Source organism: Terrapene carolina, unplaced genomic scaffold, assembly GCF_002925995.2.
Source record: "Terrapene carolina triunguis isolate 2854851 unplaced genomic scaffold, T_m_triunguis-2.0 Scaffold22, whole genome shotgun sequence".
Taxonomy (NCBI): domain Eukaryota; kingdom Metazoa; phylum Chordata; order Testudines; family Emydidae; genus Terrapene; species Terrapene triunguis.
The window spans coordinates 22,781,660-22,805,162 of NW_020664373.1; the positions used below are offsets into that span (position 1 = coordinate 22,781,660).

At 41.3% G+C, this 23,503-nt stretch overlaps 1 protein-coding gene across 1 annotated transcript in view; it reads right to left on the bottom strand.

Moving 5' to 3' along the window:
* Positions 1-423: 423 nt before the first annotated feature.
* The window catches only part of LOC113406047 (transmembrane protein 47), a 31,687-nt gene continuing 8,607 nt past the window's right edge, over positions 424-23,503 (bottom strand). Inside the window, exons 2-3 of the mRNA XM_026648220.1 lie at positions 14,483-14,623; positions 424-1,102 (exon numbers count right to left, since the gene is read on the bottom strand). Of these exons, the coding sequence (XP_026504005.1) occupies positions 924-1,102; positions 14,483-14,623 (320 nt within the window). The 3' untranslated portion in view covers positions 424-923. The remainder of the gene's footprint in view (positions 1,103-14,482; positions 14,624-23,503) is intronic.

Consider the following 23,503-nt stretch of genomic DNA (forward strand, 5'->3'; position numbering starts at 1 on the left):
CCATTTTGAGATGTAATGTGTTTCTTCCTCTGCATATGTTATATATATATATATATTTTCATTTATACTAACAAATGCCTTCTATAAAAATAGTTGGACTTGTTATTTATGCATTTTTACTGCACAGTTTGGAAATTAAAAGGGCATGAAGACAAATGCAGCTCATACATGCATTTTATTTGCCTCAGGGAAATTCAAGGCCCCATTACCCCTCATCCCACCCCACAATACTCAGAGCTGAGACAACTTCCAGCCACATAATTAGAAGCATATGTCTCCATGTTTTGACTTTCCTTCCGGGATCTGCCACAGTTGGCAGGGAAGATGTGGATTGCCAATGCATAAACTCCCATTGTTGTTTTTTTCAGCAAACTGTCCAATGCAGACATTAGGAAAGTCATTGATCATTTACATTCATTGCCCCCAACACATGGTCATTTGCAACTAATTCCTCCAGAGCTTTTTCTAGCAAGTGACCAGGGCCCAACACCACTTGATGTAAGATGGCACCACCTGCTTATCATGACATCTGAATCCACCATGATATAAGGAAACTTCTAAATGGAGCTTATGCCAGCTGCTCCCCTGCAGGCGATGGCAGAAGCAGGCACTGCATTTTCATTCCAGCAACGTCGCTCACAATGATCGCTGTATCTAGATCCTTTGCTTGTTGTCAAGAAAAATGACATTAACGTAGCAGCAGCTTCCAACATTTGCCTGTGTAAGATTAGCAATCTTAATTTTCGCAGTTCTCTTAAATGGATGTAAAAGCTAGTTATAGTGTTTGCAGCCAAAAGGCAAAGGCTATTAAATCAACAGAGCAGACTGCTTGGTGCTCCACAAGTATTCTAAAAAACAGCGAGTTAGAAAAGATGGAGTAATCCTTTTGTTATTTCTTTTCTTTTTCTCAAACTAAAGTAGTACTAGTAGTAGTCTTCATAGATCTTAGGGTTCAGGCAATAAAGGAGGGCACCCCCAAATGAAAATATAGTTGCACCCCAAGCCAGGCCATAGCCCCAGTTGAACTCATGGTATATTTTCAAGTTGACTGTCTCGATGAACTTGACTGGATAAAGGACCAGGCTGCACGCCTGAAGAACAACTGAAAGAGAAATTAACCAAAAGTCAGAAGAGGGTTTTACTCATTTACATAAAACACAACAAACGTTACATTACCAACACTCACATTAAAAATGTGGTTTTTGGTTACATGACCCTATTTGAGCTAGCAGCGAAAGAAATAGCAGCTTATCGGTGTAGAGAACAATTAAATGAATTGCAAGAAATTTGGACCCTGCTTCTGGATACATTTGGGTAAAGAATGTTGAGATAGCTCAAGTAATGCTAAACTTCCGTTCCATCTGACCTCTCCGCTTTTCCCCTCCCTCTGTCCATCCTCCAATCTCCTCCTTCCCTTTTTAAAAAAATTGTTACCCCCCCACACACACACTCCAACATGTTATTTCTGTGTAATACCATCTGATTTTGTATTGTTTGGTCTTGCAGCTTTAACAAGTTGTAAAGTTGCATAACTGCATAATTTAATCGGCTATCTTGTGAAATGTGAGGTATTTGATAATATACACAAGCAGCAAGTCATTTACCTTTTTGTATTTTTTAAAAAATAATCATAAAAATGCCTTTGGTCCAATTTTTATTTGTATATATTGCTCTATTTGTACGTAAAAATAAACTAACACAAACTATAGAGCGTATAGCAACTCCAATATATTCCCTAGGAGATGAACAAATGTTATTTGTATTGTATAATTATATGATTCTATTTGTTCCCTGGAGATTTAAAGTAGCAGCAATCTCTTCCCAATGTCCTTTTTGCTACCTTTTTTTAGTCTGGAGTTTGGATTCTTTCTGTAATAAAACAAAAATGACTAATCTAATGGATACTACAAATAGAACACATCGAAGATGAGGAGGAATAAAGGAACCTGAAGAAATACAGTCCACACTCAACCAATTTATTCTAAACAAGGAGTAATATGGGATATTAATTAATATGTCCAATTACAATATAATTCTTATGGAATTATATATTATGTAGACATCACCCACTGTAATCAGGATTAGTAATATTATTATATGGATTAACAAAGGAATTCATAAAGCTTTGTCACCTATTGTAAAGTCATAAAACTCTAATACGTGGAAAAATATTTGCTGCATACGGTAAATACAGAGAGGAAAAATATGTCTGACTCCGGCTCAAAACTGATGAAACAAAGCAAATTCTAGGAAGTGAGATGCTTAAAAATCATTATTTTCTAGGATACTGTTCCTGAGAGAGTGGGAAGATTTCATACAGCAAGTGGTATATGCTCCAAACACATTTGCAATGGAATTCAATAAATGTGATAACTATTGTGTTGTATCCTGACCAGATGTAATATGCTTACAGTAAGAGTGCATTGTGTGTGCATGCATGGATGAAGAACCTAATTTTCTATTTGGAGAGCTCAGTTTTATAAGGGTCCATTCTTCCCTAATGCAGATACATAACTACCATTAGCATAATTGGGATAAACAGTTATTGGGTTCAATACAAGGATAAGTGGGTGAAATTTAATAGCCTGTATTATGCAGGAGGTGAGACCAGATGATCTAATGGACCCTTCTGGCCTTAAACTCTATGAACTGCATGTGCACAAGAGGAGAAAAGACACGACAGCAATGTGATTTCCAGCCTTTTTTCATCCTAAATACAGTGTGCCCCGATCTCATGAACATTTAAGCAGATGATTAACTTTGTGCACAGGAGCAGCCCCATGATTTCAGTGGGACTATTCATAACCACAATGATAAGCACATGCTTAAGTAATTGCAGAATTGGGGCATATACTGTTAAAAGCACAGAGCTATCTGATATGATAGCACATTTTTTTAAAACAAAGAAATATATTAAATGTAATAAAAATAAGAAAGCTATTTAGAGATAATTCTCTATGAGCCCCGTGCCAGATTAAAATTACACTAAAAAAAATGAGTATTCTGAATTACAGAATTCTGTCTGAAATTACATTGCAAAATTATAATAACATGAAATACATCTTAATTGTATTACCCTGGTGTTTAAACATTTATTGCACAAAAAATCATTTTAATTTTGCTTTTTATATCCTCCCTGTGCACTCTTTCCCTCTTTTAAGTAAATGGCTTTAGTGCTACCAAAAGATGCCAATTTGACTGCACTAGAGACTAAAGCCCTCAATTTATTGGCAGAACAGGAACTGCAACAACAATAGTGCAGAACTGTCCTGCCAATGCATCTCAACCCAACATTGTCTCATAGACTTTAAAGCCAGAAGGGACCATCCTGATCATCTAGTCTGACCTCCTGCACATCGCAGGCCACAGAATCTCACCCACCCAGTCCTGTAATAAACCTATAACCTCTGGCTGAGTTACTCAAGCCCTTAAATCATGATTTTAAAGATTCAAGTTACAAAGAATCTATCATTTACTCTAGTTCAAACTAGCGAATGATGCATGCCCCATGCTGAAGAGGAAGGTGAAAAAATCCCCAGGATCTCTGCCCATCTGATCTGGGAGAAAATTCCTTCCTAACCCCAAATGCAGTGATCCTGTGCATGTCAGCAAGACCCACCAGCCAGACACCTGGGAAAGAATTCTCTGTAGTAACACAGAGCCCTCCTCATCTAATGTCCCATCTCCAGCCATTGGAGATATTTGCTACTAGCAGTCAGTTGGGCCACGTGCCATGGTAGGCAATCTCATCATAGCATCCCTTCCATAAACGTATCAAGCTCAGTCTTGAAGCCAGTTAGGATTTTTTGCCCCCATTGCTCTCCTGGGAAGGCTGTTCCAGAACTTCACTCCTCTGATGGTTAGAAACCTTCACCTAATTTCAAGCCTAAAACTTGTTGATGGCCAGTTTATATCCATTTGTTCTTCTGTCAACATTGGTGCTTAACTCCTCTTCCTCCATGGTATTTACAGAGAGCAATCATATCTCCCCTCAGCCTTTGTTAGGTTAGGCTAAACAAGGCAAGTTCCTCAAGCCTTCTCTCATAAGGTAGGTTTTCCATTCCTCTGATCATCCTAGTAACCCATCTCTGCACCTGTTCCAGTTTGAATTAATCTTTCTTAAACATGGGAGATCAGAATTGCACACACTATTCCAGATGAGGTCTCACCAGTGCCTTTTATAATGGTACTAACACTTCCCTGTCTACTGGAAATACCTCGCCTGATGCATCCTAGGACTGCATTGCCTTTTTTTTACAGCCACATCACATTGGTGGCTCATAGTCATTTTGTGATCAACCAATACACCCAGGTCTTTCACCTCCTCTTGTGCCAAGGTCATGAATGAAAATGTTAAACAAGATTGGTCCCAAGACCAATCCCTGAGGAACTCTACTAGTAACCTTCCTTCAGCCTGAGAGTTCACCTTTCAGTCTGACGCCTTGTAGTCTCCCCTTTAACCACTTGCTTATGAACCTTTCAGTTTTCGTATTGATCCCCATCTTCTCCAACTTAACTAATAATTTCCCATGTGGAACACTATCAAATGCCTTACTGAAATCCAGGTAGATTAAATCTACTGCATGTCCTTTGCCTAAAAAAAATCAGTTATCTTTTCAAAGAAAGATCAGGTTGGCCTGGCATGATCTACCATTTGTAAAACCATGCTGTATTTTATCCCAGTTACTGTTTACTTCTATGTCCTTAACTACTTTGTCTTTCAAAATTTGCATACATCCTAGGTCAAACTAACAGGCCTGTGGTTTCCTGGATCACTTTTTTTCCCTTTCTAAAAAACAGGAACTATATTTGCAATTCTCCATTTACAGATTCATTAAAAATCCTTGCTATTGGGCTTGCAATTTCATGTGCCAGTTCCTTTAATAATTTTGGATGGAGATTATCTGGGCCCCCGATTTGGTTTCATGGAGCTGTTTGAGTTTGACTTCCACCTCGTATGTGGAAATTTCTACCTCCATTATCTTCATTTCTATTAGCCACCCTGTCACTACCACTAAACTCCTCATTACCCATATTAAAAAGTAGGGTAAAGTATTAGTTTAGGTGTTGGGCCATGCCTAGATTATCTTTAATTTCCACTCCATCCTCAGTGCTTAGTGATCCCACTTCTTGTGATCCCATGTTTCCTTGTTTTCTTTTTATTTACATGGCTAAAGAATCTTTTACTATGGTTTTAATTTCCTTAGCTAGGTCCAAGTCTGCTTGCCTTTGGCAGTTCTCACTTTTTCCCCTACATCTTCTGACCTCCAAGAGGGAGCTTTCCTTGCGGAGCCTTCCCACCTTCCATTCCTTGTAGGCTTTCTGCTTTCTCTTAATCACTTGTTTGAGATGCTCTCTCATCCAGTTTGGTCTGCAACCCTTCCCTATGAACTTTTCCCCCCTGACTGGGATTCAGTTTTCAGATAGTTTCTGCAACTTTGACTTAAAGTAATTCCAAGCCTCCTCCACATTCAGTTCCTTGACTTCTTTGGTCCAGTCCACTTCCCTAACTAATTCCCTTAATTTTTTTTAAAAGTTAGCTCTTTTGAAATCAAGGACCCTTGTTGCAGATCTATTTTTGTTTATCCTTCCATTTAGTTTAAACTGAATTAGCTCATGATCACTCAAACCAAGGCTGTCCTCTACAATCAGTTCTTCTATGAGGCCCTTACTACTCACTAACACCAAATCTAAATTGTCATCACCTCTTGTTGGTTCTGTGACTATTTGGTGAAGAAATCTGTCAGCCATCACATTTCAGGAATATCTGGGACCTAACATTATTAGTAGCACTTGTCCTCCAATCTATATCTGGAAAATTAAAACCTCCCATAATCCTACAATTCCCAGTCATATTTATTTCATTAAATTATTAAAGAGGTCTCTATTCATATCCAAAACGGATCCCGGGGTCTGTAGCAGACCCCAAGTACTAATCCAGTGGAGCCTCTGCTGCCTTTCTTCCCCCTAAGTGATTTTGACCCCAAAAGACTATTTTATCCTTTCTATCACTTTTAATTTCTTTAGAGTCTACCTTGTCATTAATATCCAATGCTACTCCACCACTTTTACCTTTATTTTTGTCTTTCCTGAACAGCACATACCCTTCAATACCTGTATTCCAGTCTTGACTAGTGTTCCACCATGTTTCTGTTATCCCTATAATATCTGGTTCCTCTTCTACACCAGAAGTTCTACTTCCTCCGTTTTGTTACTGAGACTCCTTGCATTGGCCTACAGATATCTTAGTTGTTTCTGCTTGGCTTCACCCAGATTCTTCACCTGATTAGGTATGGTCATTCTACTGCCTACCTGACTGTTAGTGTCATTGGTACTGGCACTTTCTTTTCTCTTGATGTCCATTCTCCTACCCTTTATTTTTCCTTTCTCCACTGCTGTATCCTCTCTTACTTGATTTTCCTCCCGCTCAATGTTAGAATCAGGTATGGCGATTGCATGAACATCTCCCAGCCATCTCCCAGGAATTCCTAGTTTAAAGCTCTTTTAATCAGTTGTGCGAACCTCCATCCCAGAAATCTGTTTCCCTCCCTACTCATGTGGAGTCCATCCCACAAGAACGGTCCTCTGTCCATGAATGCTTCCCAGTGATCGAAAATCCCAAAGCCCTTCTTATAGCACCACTGCACGAGCAATCTGTTGATCATCATAATCTTGTTTTGCCTTCATTCTCATCATCTAGGGACAGGCAGAATCCCACTGAATATTACCTGAGTCTCCATTTTTAATGCATCTTCCCCATCCTGGCATAGTCTCTTTTGATGCATTCCAGCTAGAATCCAGTTGTGTCATTTGTTCTCACATGAAGGACAATCAGTGGATTATTTCCTGCTCCCATATCTTAGCTCCCAGCAGACAGCACACCTTTCTGTTCTTCAGATCAGCTCTGGTGAAAGGTCCCTCTGTCCTTCTTAGTAGGATGTCCCCAATCACATAGACCTGCCTCTTCTGATGGTTGCAATTCTCTGGCTTTCCTCCTTCTGTTCTCTCTGACTGCAAGTCCTCATATCTTTTGTTCTCTCCTGCGAGTCATCCTCTATCCTCTTGGGGCTCTGAACTCTGGCTATCTCCATCGACTTTTCCCTCTTCTTGTAGAGCTAGCTGCTCTTTTCTTCCTTGCCCTCCCACCTTCTGTTACTGCCTGCTGTGCCCCTTCATTTTCCAACTCAGCAAACCTGTTCCTGAACTCTATTTCTCCTTCAGTAGCCAGTCTTTTCCTCTGGCTGATTCTTGTAATCACATGCTTCCACTGGCCACTTTCCTCATCCAGCAATCTACTCTCACAGTTCTCCAGTCCAGCTTGCATCTGCCAGTCCTGAGTTTTCCCTTCAGCCTCCTCTCGTCTTCCCCTTCCCCTAGTGCACTAGTCCTTGTTACAAACCGAAATATTCAAGTCCAGAACACAGTGCAGGGCTTGTTTTTATGAAGTATTCTACTGCACTTCAAAGACTTCTTTCCCGGAAGTTGCATTTGAACCAGCATTTTATATAACACTGTATACGCAAAACAACAACACTTCTGAAAATAGGAAAAAAAGTAATCCACTAGCTTTTTTCATCTTGTTAAAAAAATTTATGATAAGAAGATTTTGCTGGATAACAATCAATGCAGCCTTCTATTTGGAAAATGTTTATGAAAATGGAGGTACTTCTATGTAAATACACCTCTACCCCGATATAATGCGACCCGATATAACACGGGTTCGCATACAATGCGTAAAGCTCTGACACGCTGCTCTGAGCAGCGTGTTAAGGGTGCTGGGCCGGGCCAAGGAGTTGGATAAGGGGCAGAGGGTCTCGGGGGCGGTCAGGGGCTCCCCCCCGCCAGGGTCTAGGAGGCAGGAGCTGTGGGGGGGGAGCAATTTTGGGGGCCCCGAAGTCCCAGAGTGGCCCAGGGGATTAGCAGGGGGCCAGGAGCAGCCCACTCCGCTTCCCTCACCCCGCCCCAGCCGTGTCGCTCGGGGGAGAGGGCTTGGGGGAAGGGATCCCCCCCACACTCACCGGCAGCGGCAGAAGCGGAGCAGCCCGGTCCCAGCCCGCTCCACTCCGCCAGCTCCCAGCCACAGCACTCCGCTTCCCGCCGCAGGTGAGTGCGGGACCTTTCCCCAACCCCCCTCCCAGTGACACGGCTGGGGCTGGGGCAAGGAAAGCGAAGCGGGCTGGGGCCACATCGCTCCGCTTCCCGCCGCCGGTGAGTGCGGAGGGCGTCCTTTCCCCAACCTCCCCGCACTCACTGGCGGCGGGAAGCGGAGCGCCATGGCTGGGAGGTGGCGGAGTGGAGCGGGCTGGGACTGCGTTGCTCTGCTTCCCGTGCAGGTGAGTGCGGTACTTTTCCCCAACCTCCCCACAGTGACACGGCTGGGGCAAGGAAAGCGGAGCAGGCTGGGGCCGCGTCGCTCCGCTTCCTGCCGCAGGTGAGTGCGGGGGCGTCCTTTCCCCAACCTCCCCGCAGCAGGAAGCGGAGCAGCCCGGCCCCAGCCCGCTCTACTCCACCAGCTCCCAGCTGCGGCGCTCCACTTTCCAAAGCAGGTGAGTACGAGGGGCATCCTTTCCCCAACCTCCCCGCACTCACCGGTGGCGGGACGTGGAGCGCCGCGGCTGGGAGGTGGCGGAGTGGAGCGGGCTGGGGCCACGTTGCTCCGCTTCCTGCCACTGCCGGTGAGTGCCTGTCAGGGGGCAGGGGGTGTGGATAGGGGTCGGAGCAGTCAGGGGACAGGGAGCAGGGGGGTTGGGTAGGGGGTGGGGTCCTGGGGGTGATTAGAGACAGGAGTCTCTGGAGGGGGCGGTCAGGGAACAAGGAACGGGGGGGGCAAAGCAAGTTCGATATAACACAGTCTCACCTATAACACGGTGAGAATTTTTGTCTCCCGAGGACCGCGTTATATCGGGGTAGAAGTGTATACGGCTTCTCACCTCCCTCCTCCCCCCCCCCCCACACACTGAGTAATAACTGCTAGGTGCTATAATTTCAAAGATTAGCACACATGCAAGATATAGATATGAAACAACTAAGAACAAAGTCAACCAAATCCTGTGCATCATGCCCTTATAGTCACTAGATTTGGATTCTAATGAGCTGAGAAGGGAAGTGAATTTCAAAGACATGGGCACTCGGATAGGGAGCGTGTGCCCAGCTCTCTGTCATCAACTGTTGAAATCCAGTCTCTAAAAGCAAGCATTTTCTAACTGATCTCCACTGCCTTGGAATTGTATAAGGCAAGAGAGAAGGGTCTCTCAGCTATAACTGGTCCCAAACAGTCTGAACAGGGCTTTAGGGTACTATTCAGGTTTTGGTGGTGGCCTTTAAAGAAAATTCCTGTCATAGTCCTAAAACTTATCAAAGGGGTGGGATTTCCTGCCAGCTCCCTAGCCAACCATTGTCTGGCAGCAGAAGGCTGACCCTACTTCTTGCTGCCCAATCTCCTCCAACTGAAAGAAGAGATTATTCAGGGTGCAGGACAAGAATCTGATCTTTGGGCTGGGAGGCAGGTCTCTAGGTATGAAACTGTGACAGTGTGTACCCCTATGTTCACACCTTTTAGAGGATCATGGTAAAACTTGTACAAAGTATGAATTGTGAGGGATCATTTGAAACCGTATGGCTTGCTGATCATTATTGTCTTGGTAAAATATGTGTGGCCACATAGTATGTGAAGTTATAAAATTCCACTGTATGATATTACATGTTCCAACATGTTCCGGCGTGCAGTCACAAACCACTTCTCCAGAAGAATGGCCACAAAAGGCTAGCCAATGCCTCAGCCAGGTGTCAACGAGATCAAATGGACCATCACCTGATTAAGTGGCCATTCTTCAGCATGAGAGAGGCTGTGGGCAAAGAATCTGAATTTTGACAAAGAAGCAACTTGAGGTTCCTGTCCACACAGACTTTCTGTCTCCTGCACCTCAGCTGGAGACAATTCTTGCACAAGAGAAATAACTACAAGATGAGAGAGCAAACGCCCCAAATCATCTCTTCCTTTCTCTCTACCAATGGCATCAACAACACCTGAAGAACAAAGGAGTAGCATTGGACTGGGGAGGGATCCTGACAAACATTCAGCCACTAAGACAGGGGGAACTTGTGATGAGCGAGACCTTTGCTTTGAAGTCACTTAACTAATACCTAACTTAACAAGCTGTGTATAACTTTTGGTTTCTTTGTAACCAATTCTTTTATGCCTCATTACTTGTAATCACTTAAAATCTATCTTTCTGCAGTTAATAAATCTGTTTTATCTAAACCAGTGTGTTTGGACTGAAGTGTTTGGGAAACTTCATTTGGGATAACAGGATTCAAGCATATCATTTTCTATTAATGAAATGACGGACTTTATATGAGCTTGTATTGTCCAGCAGGGCAGGTGCAGAGCAGTATAAGATGCACATTTCTGGGGGAAAGTCTGGGACTGGGAGTTTGCTGGTGTTGCCCTGCATTGCAATTCATTAGTGTCTGGCTATAGCACTCAGACAGTATAACTTAGAGTAACTTACATGCTGGAGGCTGTGTGTGAGCAGACCAGCAGTGGTTGCTCTCACGGGAAAGCAATGGAAAAGGTACCCCAGATTGGAGAATTGAGGAGACACAGCTGTCCAGTGGTCCAGATTGTACCCTGGGTTATGTCACAGAAACGGTATGCAAGGATTGGTCAGAACACAAAGATAAGTAGGAGCCCTGACCAATATTCCCTCTAATTTTTTCCATCCAGGTGTGAAATAAATTTTGTTATGTGCACCGAGGTAATATATGGATGTGCGCCACCAGTAGAAACAAAATACCGAGATATAATATATATTTTTTAAAAGTTACCATAGAGATAATTACTCTAGTCAGGAAAGGTTAGGCATTTTAGAACTCACTACTCAAAGCATTAAATAAAAATTATGAAATGCATAGACCAGTCAAAAAACTAAAATTACAGAGAATATATGTTCACTGCAGGAAGTACTAAGAAGTAACAACAAACAACAATAACATAAGTATGTGTTGGGAGGTGAGTGTGAAAGACTGTGTGTGTGTGTGTGTGTGTGTATAGAGAGACATACAGACTGTGTGTGTGAGAGAGAGAGGACAGAGAGAGACAGACAGAGATTGTGTGCGCTGGGGAAGTCTCTGAGAGACCGTGCGCTGTCTCTTTAAGGTAAAGGCACTCACTCACCACCTGGAACAGCATTCAGACCTCAGATCCTCGAGGTTGTCCCCTCTCCCCTGCTGGAGTACAGGGGCAGGGGGACATCCTGATATCAGCACCCCCCTCCCCATCCACTCTGCACAGCCAGCAGGAGAGTCCCAGGAGCAGCAGGGGCTCCAAGGCAGAGGGCAGGAGCAACGTGAAGCACTGGGGGGGGGGGGGGGGGAGGCACCTGAATACACGCTGCCAGCTGGATGTGAGCGGCTCTGCTAATCAACTGCGCGGCACTTCAATCAGTCCTGAGCAGATGCCCCAGCACACAGCTTAGAGGAAATACAGGCTCTGACACCATAGCTGAGGGACTGATGTCAAAAGGGCACTTGGACTGTGTGTTTGCTGATAAAGGTGTTGCAGTGATTTCAGGGTGAATTCCTGTCTCTCTAAAGGCTGTAGGATGAGTCTCTGCCCCAAAACAAGCGGTAAGAGTTTGGCACAAGTAGTTACCCAAGACAGGAGCCCCTACCAAAGAGTGTAACTCAAAATACAAATGAAATATACATTATTCTAAAACTAGATCATGCTTAAATACTCACAACTAACTAATGCCCTACTATGGAAATCCCTTTGGGGACACTCTTCAAGTTTCAGTGTGTAAAGCTTCTGACACATCCTGCAAACAGGGGGCAGCATTTGCCTGCTCACTTTATTAGTAGTTTCTTATATTGCCCAGTGCTCAAAAACTACTATCTGGATGAGAGCTCCATTATTATAGGTGCTGCACGAGGAAGAGACAGCCTCTGCCCTCGAGAGTATACAAACTAAAAGGCCAAGACATACCAAGGGTAGTGGGATATACAAACAAGCAAAGTGATCAGGTGATGATTGACTAGCATCTTGTTTGCTTCACAGTGTTTTGTAGGGGAGGGGCTTGTTTTTGTTCTTATTTTTTTTAAATATAACTTGTCCTCAATTGCTCCTCTACTTACCCATTGTTAATTTCAAATGTGTACTATAACGTAAACTATCCCTATCTGCTGTTCTAGCTAACCTTCTGCCCTGTGTTGGCCCACTCTCAATAATTAGCCAGGGTTGCTTTATTACCTGTTGTGCCTCTGTCTTCCTACTCGCCAAGTATCCTACTACACACACACATACTTACTAGCTAAGGCCTTTTGCTGGGAGAAAAAAAAATAAAAGTGGTAGCCAATCACAAAAGCCCTCAACAATTATCCAGAATCTAAAGTCTCTGGAGGCCACTCTCACCATGTGATATGAAGTGGGCTGATTCCCATCCTTACACATTCTCATCTGCCCCCACCACACACAGTCAGTGGCTCTAGGCACTTCTTTTGTTCCACCTGGAGTAGATATCTCCATCTGAAGGGAGGGGGAATAAATTCTTAAGCACAATCATGCAGGTTCCTAGAGCTGGAACCCTACAACCTCTAAAATATTCTGAAATCCACAAAGACAATCTGAATCTAGAGACATCTGCATGGAAGGCAAATGCCTCTGTGCTCCAACCTAGATGTCCCCAATAGCATCACAGGTCTCGCAGGTGATTCCTGGCCCCTGTCCAACTCCAAAGATAGTTGAACGAGCTGTGACCCTTAGGAACAAATGACAACATCAGCATTAAATCCCAAAACCATTCCCCACAGATTTGCCAGGCAACGTTGCACAGGCAGCTCTTCTTGGCCTCACCATATCCCTCCCTCCAACACATTTTGGGCCATGGCTCTTAAATACAAACAACCTAGGGTAAAGGAAACAGGTAAATTATCTTCCACATGGTAGAGCATTAATATAGTCATACTGATGTAGGTAAGTGTGAAGACCAGAATTGTTGTAATAAACAAGCAAATTTATTTTAATCCCAGTGGAAAACATTGGGATTCTTTCTCCGGCTCTCTCCGAAAAGAGAAAGCAAGGCTTTTGTAAAAAAAGAAAAAGCTACAAAATTTAATAAGATATTAATTAAGCAATAAGTCATGATAGGCAGTATATTTCTGGGCAATTACTGCACAGTATTATGAGACATGGAGTCAAAGGCCAAATGAGAAACCACCAGAGAAGTACAATAATCCCATTTCCCTAGAAATTAACTGCCTGGAGTGTTTTATAATGTTATGGTTGAAGGTGAGTTTTTAAAAAAAATAAGAGAGAGACTAGTGCATTCATTTAGTGGGCATGAGTCAGTTAATTCACACACAGATCAAAAAGATCCATTTCTACTCAAGATTTCTGAACCCATTTTGCATTTTCTCAGTAAAAGCAAATGAGACAGAAAACAGTAATATTACATGCATAAAAGTGTGTCCCTATCCCTGCTAAATTGCAGCAGGCCAACTGTATTAATACATACAGCAGGGGGCAGCAGGATCCTTCCCCAGAGCTTTGTTTCAGCTCTAAATACCCTTCAAATTCTAAAAGCCTATCTTTTCATATCCTTGAAAATGGCTTTTTTTAAATCCATCTAGCAGACTAGATGTATCTGTCAGTCTCTTCATTATGGGCTATCAGAGAGGCTTAATCTGTTGGCTCCAGCACAGATATGATTGACAGGATGAAGGGAAGCCATGCTTGGTGGATCTCGAGGGGGAGGGGGAATATATCATTTACCGGCCAAGCCGAAAAACACCAGAATGCATAATAAGACAGGATTTGGTATGGCAGTTATATACTGTATTGCAGAATTCTTGGGGCCTATTTATTTTTAAAGGTCTTTCTTGAGGTCTCCCTGTATCTCTGCATAAACTGTTCCACTTTGGTGCTTTGAAAATCAAAGAAGAGCTTTACAGTATACGACAACCGTTAAAATTAATAACTAAGAGTTAACCAATTAAATTAATTCCTCTGGTGGTGCAGGAGCAGAAATAAACACCTTTAAAATTTAATCGCGTTTATTTTCATCTTTATGGCTTCAAGGGTTCATTCACCATTACGAATTAATTGTTCAATCTCAAAATTTAAAAAAAAACATGAAAACTTATCAGAATGGGCTTCAAGAAGAAAAAAGGGGGACATGAAGCAACACAAAATAACCTACTCAAAAAACTGATACTTTTGAGTTATTCCCTGCAGTCCCTCATGCAGCAGGTACTTCAGACAATAATTATTTGTTTGCATTGGATTTAGAAGCTGCAAGAGTGCAAATGTAAAAATTATTGACCAATTACAAAATTGATATCCCAAAAATGCTTAATACTATTTAGCATAAGACAAACAAAATGTCTCTGAACTATTATGACTACAGTGGACATCTACTGCATGAAAGTGAAGCTGTGCTCATAACATTTTAAACACAGTTCTGGAAGTGATTAGTTTATTTACCTGCTGCAAAGAGCATGACTGCGAGTGGTCTGTAGAACCGCCTCCGAGACCCCACACAGATCGAGATCAAACCAATCAGGAAAGCTATGAGAATGATGGTAGCACCGCCCAGAAGCAAAGCGAGAGTCGCTATCTGCCAGTCTAGAAAGAGAAAGAAATAAAAACAATTGCAGCAAAACAACAAACACTTCCCCTACAGAGGAAAAGGAGAACTATGAAGGGTACCGAGCATATCAAGACCTGAGGAAACTCACAACCATTTTTTTTTTTAAATGAGTGCAAATCCTTCAGGAGTTTTTAAAATGCTTCATATGATAGATACAAGTTAAAAGGCAAATCCTGCAATCCTTTCTCCAGATTCAACTGGGGGTTTTGCCTGAGAAACAACTGCAGGAGTTGAGTCTTTAGCTTTGTCCAGTTTAGGAAGAGAGGACAAGATTAGGTCAGGATTAGTTAACATGTGTTAGTTTAGTCCAATCTAAATTACAGCTTTCCCCTAGTATTAACCTTTATTCTACATGTCCTTTGGAATGGTGGTTGAAGCATGAAGGGACATATGAATCTTTAGCGCATCTAACATGTAAATATCTTGCGACGCTAGCTACAACAGTGCCCTGAGAACACCTGTTCTCACTTTCAGGTGACATTGTGAACAAGGGGGCAGCATTATCTCCTGCAAATGTAAACAAACTTGTTTGTCTGAGCAATTGGCTGAACAAGAAATAGGACCGAGTGGACTTGTAGGCTCTAAAGTTTTACATTGTTTTATTTTTGAATGCAGGGGTTTTTTTGTACATAATTCTACATTTGTAAGTTCAACTTTCATGATAAAGAGATTGCTCTACAGTACTTGTATTAGGTGAATTGAAAAATACTATTTTGTTTTTACAGTACAAATATTTGTAATAAAAAATAAATATAAAGTGCGCACTGCACACTTTGTATTCTGTGTTATAATTGAAATCAATATACTTGAAAATGTAGAAAAGATCAAAAATATTTAAATGAATGGTATTCTATTATTGTTTAACAGTGCGATTAATCTCAATTAATTTTTTTAATCGCTTGACAGCCCTAGTTAATACCTTGACTTGAGCATGTCAAGGCTGACCCTCATGAGGAACATTGTGGGGTCTGATCACCCATTTATGAGTATGAAATGGGAAGTGAGGTAGCCACAAAAAAAATTTCTTGAAGAAAAAAGACACATTCAATAACCTGAATCATAAGACTCAGAGGAAGGAGGGAGATATTACAAGCAAGAATTTATTTTGAACTAAAAACAAGGATAAATCCAGAAACTTCCCAGTGCCAAAGTAATGACTGTAATAAGCAGAATGGGCTAAATCCTAAAGTCCTTACTCTAGATGCAAATCCTTATTTTGGCAAGACTCCCAGTGAAGTCAATGGGAGTTTCACTTAGGGTACGTCTATACTTACCTGCTGGTTCGGCGGCAAGCAATCGAACTTCTGGGTTCGATTTATTGCGTCTTGTCTGGACGCGATAAATCGAACCCAGAATTGCTCGCCGTCGACTCCGGTACTCCTGCTCGGCGAGAGGAGTACGCAGAGTCGACGGGGGAGCCTGCCTGCCGCGTCTGGACCACGGTAAATTCGAACTAAGATACGTCGACTTCAGCTACGTTATTCACGTAGCTGAAGTTGCGTATCTTAGTTCGAATTGGGGGGTTAGTGTAGACCAGCCCTTAGATATAACTGCAGGAATTGGCCCAGTGATAATTCACAATCATCTTGGCAATCTGGAATCACGCATTTCTGTACACTGTAAAATCCACCCCATGCAGAGGGCCAGGCAATCCTAATTTGAGGGTTTAATCTGAAATTGAGGGGGCCTTGTGCAAAGAAGCGGATTTCAACCTTAGTCCCATTGCAACAATGTGGATCAAGCAAGAGGATCATAGCAACAACTCCAGTCATTCAGAACTAGAAAAGAGATAATCACCAACACAAATCCCTACAATGAGTTAGTGGGGAGAGAAAGAGCTATGGCTACTTTGGATCTCTCACTGTCTGGCACATCTAGTGCTGATATTTCACTTGGAATAGAATAGCAAAGTGTATGACTATTAACTTTGTACCAAAGAACTGATTTAGGACCTCATTCTCAGCATGTATTTAGAGATCAAACATTACCAGAATAAGCTCAAATCAAGAAGAATAAATTGCCCAGAACCTTTACATTTATTTTTAAAGGCAAGCAAGCAAAACATGTTCAAAATTAAGCACATTTTGGTTTCAACAACTAGTTAGAAGGACTCCTACAGTATGGATGAAAGAAATGAAGAGGAAGCTGTGAAAAAGGAAGTTTGTGAATGAATTTCTAAATGAAAACAGTATTGTTTTTTGAAAAGCCATATTTGTGCATGTTTTATTGTCATGCTACTTAAATGTTTATGCATATATTTTGTCATTTTAATTACTGAAAATCACCCAAATAATATTTCAAACTATTTATTCTTTGTTTTCTTAGCTAAGCAATCATTAGAAAGACATATGCTCAGGTGATACTGTGAATTTCAGTTTCTCACACATAGAAATGAGCAAGGAGGATATGCCTCTTAGGCCCTGTCTACAATGGTGAAGTTTGAACTGCTGTAACTACACTGATGTATTTATGCCAGTGTAAATACATACTACATTAAAACAATATATACATAGTACACAACTGATTCAAACCCATAAAGTAGACACTCTGCAATAACCTGAAGAGGGGCTTACCACCCGCATGACTTATCCCAGTAAATCACTAGTAAGTCATGTATGAGTGGAGCATCTCTTTGCTAATGGGTCTGCGCCAGTGTAACTATATAGATGCAGTTACATTAGAGAAATGTGTAGCAATGAAGACAGGTCCTCGGTGACTGAGGTTCAGATATTGGACTGTCTATGGGCCTGGGAACCAGGAACTCTTCAAGTCTCCTACCCTGACTCAATATATGCAGTTAAAGAAGTCATTTACTCTCTCTGTGTGTTTTTCTATTAGTGAAATGGAAATACTGTCTTATTTACCTACAGGAGTGTTACAAGGACTGATTGATTAATGCTGATATGACAATGAAAATTTTAAATGATTATTATGTTACTGCTTTATAAGACAGACACTTTCCTAGTAACAGAATGCTGTGCAAAATGAATATATAAACATAGCAGCACCCACAGATATCAAATGGAGGAGCATCCCACCAACATGGAACCACATCAGAGAAAACCCTACACTTAAAAATTGCACTGGTACAAAGACAAGACAAGTAATTCATTTCACCCAGAAGGTAAAGCCCACCTAAGAGTGCAAGTATAAATCAAACTGCATACACATGGAGATGCTAAGGAATGAAAATTTTCAATGCTTACAAATAACAAGAGATTACATGTTCTTCAGGATGATCAGAAGCCAGAATGTCTCCTTAAATAAAGGTGTGTGACACTGGAGCTACAAGGTGATGAGAAAGTTAAGAATGCTACTGCTTTCCAAAGGGATTGCAAATAGGTAATAGATAAGGCAGGAAGACCAATCAAGTGGTAACAATAGTCCAAGTACAAGATGTGAACTTGGGCTAACATCTTAGCCACCAGCTCAGACACATTATGGATTTTGGAAAGGTTAAAAACAGTGATACCACCATGTTTCATTACTGATATGGGCTGTAAGCAGACAAATCAATGTTGACAAACACCTATTTTCCAGACTAAAAGATTTAAATTCAGTGTGATTACTCACATGTATAAAGTGATGGATGTGACTGAAAGTTTGAAAATTGAGGCCTTATTGATCAGTATTAGTTTTATTGGTTCTGAAACATGATCCACTTACATTGTAATAGTACAGTACATGATAGCAGTACCTCACATCAACCAACAGAGCAAGACTTTGGTGATTGCAACAAAGTTGTTAGAAATTGTGCTAGTCTTTTCACTATGCCTAAATGGTAGACATCTTATATAATTTGGGATTTAAAAGAATGGTCTCCTCATATTTGAACCCAAATTTAGATACTTAGATTTTGAAAGAATAGCTTTTTAAAAATCTAAACCCAATTGAAATATTTCCAGGGTATTTTAAAGCTTAAAAGAAAAGTTATTTTCACTCATAAATTGTTTGCAACACAAACATGGCAACACTGAGAACCTGAAATTGGTCACGAACAAAAGTGAAACTGACTTAATTGATTTTCATTGGACAAGCTAAGAGAAATGCAAAAAGAAAAGTAATAAGTAAATTAAGTTTTAAAATTATTTCAGTTTTGAAATCTAAGCTGTTGTTAGTAACAAGTAAAGAATTACATTAAATGTGTCATAGAATATCTGGGTTGGAAGGGATCTCAGGAGGTCGACTAGTGCAACCCCCTGCTCAAAGCAGGACCAATCCCCAACTAAATCATCCCAGCCAGGGCTTTGTCAAGCCTGACCTTAAAAACCTCTAAGGAAGGAGATTCCACCACCTCCCTACGTAACCCATTCCAGTGCTTCAACACCCTCCTAGTGAAAAAGTTTTTCCTAATATCCAACCTAAACCTCCCCCACTGCAACTTGAGACCATTACTCCTTGTTCTATCATCTGCTATCACTGAGAACAGTCTAGATCCAGTCTCTTTGGAACCCCCTTTCAGGTAGTTGAAAGCAGCTATCAAATCCCCCCTCATTCTTCTCTTCTGCAGACTAAATAATCCCAGTTCCCTCAGCCTCTCCTCATAACTTATGTGCTCCAGCCCCCTAACCATTTTTGTTGCCCTCCGCTGGACTCTTTCCAATTTTTCCACATCCTTCTTGTAGTGTGGGGCCCAAAACTGGACACAGTACTCCAAATGAGGCCTCACCAATGTCGAATGGAGAGGAATAATCACGTCCCTCGATCTGCTGGCAATGCCCCTATTTGTACAGCCCAAAATGCCGTTAGCCTTCTTGGCAACAAGGGCACACTGTCGACTCATATCCAGCTTCTCATCCACTGTAACCCCAGGTCCTTTTCTGCAGAACTGCTGCCTAGCCATTTGGTCCCTAGTCTGTAGCAGTGCATAGGATTCTTTCGTCTTAAGTGCAGGATTCTGCACTCGTCCTTGTCTTTTGGCCCAATCCTCTAATTTGTTTAGGTTACTCTGGACCCTATCCCTACCCTCCAGCATATCTACCACTCCTCCCAGTTTAGTGTCATCTGCAAACTTGCTGAGGGTGCAGTCCACGCCATCCTCCAGATCATTCATGAAGATATTGAACAAAACCAGCCCCAGGACCGACTCTTGGGGCACTCCGCTTGATACCGGCTGCCAACTAGACATGGAGCCATTGATCACTACCCGTTGAGCCCGATGATCTAGCCTTTAATTCACACCTGCTTGATCACAATTAACACACCTAGTATGTAACTAGACATTCCTCATGAAATGCCTCTGGGATAGATATGCTAAGCAAGGGGACTACAACTCCTATCAGCCCTCTCCCCACTTCAGATCTCCTTTCCCCTGGCCAGGAAAGGGGAACGGTCCTGAACCAGGAAATGGCTGGGCTCTGTTTGGAAGTGGCAGCTATATGGCCACTGAGGTCAGGGAAGTTGAAGCAGAAGTTGCATGGCTAGCCAGAAGCTGCACAGAAGCTAGAGGCAGAGAGGAATCCCCAGGGACTGTACACAGAGCCACCTGTGTCCAGGCTGGGATGCTGGACGATAAAGCCAGGTATAGGTCTGCATGGTACTTATGGGGGAGAAGCAGCAGCTGGGCAGAGAACCAGTGCCCCCATGAGAGACAGTAAATGAGCCGGACCTAGAACCCTGCAAGCTCCTATGTGCTCAAATAGAGACTGGACTGGAAAAGACACCTCAGGCACTAGGCATGAAGAGCCCTGCCTCTTGATTTATACATGCCATAGGAAACAATCACCCCTACACTGATCCTGGTGGGTGTTTTTATAACAAAGAGATTTATTAATAATATTATTTTAGGGGTATCACAAAATTTGCAAAGTCTATGAGATTTTTAACCAGAAGAATTTCATACATATTTTCATCATCCAGAATGTGCCATACAAAACAGAAAATGAGCCTTTAACATACAAATGCTCTTCTCAATTAAATAGTCCTGGCCCCTTTTACATTAATCACTTTCTTGCAACTCATATTTAAGTCTTTGCCTTTTCCTATCTGAGGATAACTTCAGTTTCATATCTATTTAGAAATTCTGCCAGTTTTTTAGCTATTTATAAAGCACAATGTTAATTCGACCTTGAAAAGTATCACTCTCCTCCCTGCTACCCAGTAAAGTGAAGTGAACCTAAAGTACTCAGCTATATCTTCATTTTTAATTAAAAATAGCTTTATTTGTTCAATTTCTTTGCCAAAATAGTACTTCAGTTTTAGGATAACATCAGCAGAAGTCATAAAAGAAGGATAAAATGTCTCAAAGTTCTGAGAATAAAAAATGTATTTCCTTTTAATAAAGAGGTCATTCATGGTAAATATGTGAAAGAGCCATGCAAATGTTTTGTGTTTCAGTACTTCAGTGTTTTGGGGCATTCCTGAAAAAGAAAATATTTTTCTCTTCACAGAATTCTGAATTGAAAGTGGCTGTGAAAATACATATTGTAATATACTGAATATTAACATACAGTAGCTCTTTCATATACTGTAAGTAAACTTAGTTAATCTATTTTTGGAAAACAAGAAAGATAAAAGATAAAGCCAAGGATGTACAAAATTTGATTTGTACAAAAGTTCTCCACTGAGCCCTCTGCTTGTAAGGAATGAAATAAGCGAAATTATTTGTGCCACTGTGACAGTGGTAATGAAACATTAGAAGAATTTCTTTCTTCCAATGCTGAACAAGAAGAAACTTTAGTATTAGAGAAAATACTATTTTCCTTATTCTAATATTCTCTCAGCTTCTCAGTAGAGCTTATACCTAGGACACATCCCAGCCTCCTCCTGTTTAGCACCCTGCTACAGATTTAAATAACAGTACACATCCTCAGAGTTTGTAATACAGAATTTAGATCAAAGAATGATGAACCTGAAAGAATGTGCCAAGTGAAATGCAGAAAAATTGACACACCTACACCAGATGCAAAAGAAATTAAGTATAACCCACTGAGTGTCATAGCAATTAACTAATAAAGCAAATAAGATAATGAGAACATTTCTAATTACTTTAAAATGTCAACAAGTGATTTGTGCAGTTATAAATAGCTATATATCTCTCCTTTTGCTACATTTACAAACCTCCAAAAACAAATTAACCATAAAGAAACATAAATCATCATTAAAGCAAAACATAAAGTACAGTATACTTTCTAAAAAGTTCTCTGACCAGCAAACTTGTCATCTCTTTTCTTAACATTATCCATATGCAAAGACTAGCATGGTAGGCCTGATTCTCTTCTCATACCCAAGTAAATTAGGAGTAACTCCATTGAAGTCAGTGGAGTTATTGGTGTAAAAGGAATATCGTGATCACCATAAAACTCTTGTGGTGAAATTACTCCACCCACATAGAGACCAAGTATGTAGGCTCTACGTGAGTGGAGCACAGAACGCGCAAAGAATTTCTTGGGAAGGTTATTTGGACTCTATGCAGGCAGAGTGCAGAACTGTTAATGACGTGAAATCCACTCCCCACCTTTCCATCCCCACCAAGCCAGGGCCAGGCCATGGGTCTGCTATGCAGTCCATCTCCACAGCTATGAGCGCAGAGTACTGGGGCCACCAAGATCAAAATAAAAATGGATCTGCAGCCTCTGTCCTTTTGGCTCTCTTCACAGAGATCCTTTGCACATCTTGCAGAGGGGCACAGACACCCCTGTGAAGTCACTCCATCAGCAAACCTCCATAGCAGTCCCTTACACAGGCACTCCATACTATAGGTGACTTTTCTGTGCTATTTATGTGCTTATATTGTTCTCATCATCATGCATGACTGGTGCTGCCCCTTTTGATCTTTGCATGTTGTAGCAGATTCTTAGGCACTTGGGAATATTTTACCTAAGGCCAATCTTGTCTACATGAAGCCATTGTCTGTGAACCAGCACTATTGTGGCTGTATAAATAGTTTTCTTAGGGGTGAATACAAATACTTTGTTGAGTCATTGCTCTGTTTGTGACATGAAACTAAATTTTGGCACTCAGTACAGCTATCTAAGTCTACAGATGCACTGAAAGCAGCCACTCATGGGAAAATTCAGAAGTATTTTTATAAACCAAACCCACCAAGTTCTGCTGCTATCTTAGAACAAGAAAATGTGGAGACAATAAGTATTTTATTAAATACCAAACTCCAAATAAGGCATATTAAAAGAAACATATATTTATTAATTAATTGAACAAAATATTCCAGAATATATTTTTGTACTTAAGACTCACAGCTAAGGGGTGGAGAGTTACCATTTTCATAGAATTGGAAGAGACCTCGAGAGGTCATCTAGTCAAGTCCCCTGCACTCAACTAGGACTAAGTATTTTATACACAAAGATCCAAATATTACTTGTTTTACTCACATAAAATGCCAGTTAAGGCCCCCAATCTACAAACTGCTGTTGTGATAGTTGGGCCTACAAATTTAGCCTAACTGTGAGCTCAACTGTAGAAGATATGTAAAAGTTCATAAAATGTCAACAATAACCTATAATAAATTTTGATGGGAACAGTTGTGGAAGGGAGACAAAAAACTGAATTAATCCAAACAAAAAGATCTAGTGATATAATTCAAGACTTTTAAAATCATAGTAAACAAGAAAACGAGAACTAAAATCTTAGTAAATGAGAAAAGTGTGAAATCAGAAATCAGTGAACTAAAATTGTGTCAGAGACTAGGTCTAATTGGTGGACAAAATATGAGGAGATAGGCTATTCCATCCATCACTCCCTCTCTGGGTCCTTAAATAAAGAGACTTTGGGGGGGAAATATGGAAAAACAGAGGGAGGCTACTGGAGTGATCTTCACTGTCATCCCCACCATTTGCTGTGATCCCAGACCCAGGGCCAGTGCTACCATTTAGGCAAACTAGGCGGTTGCCTAGGCG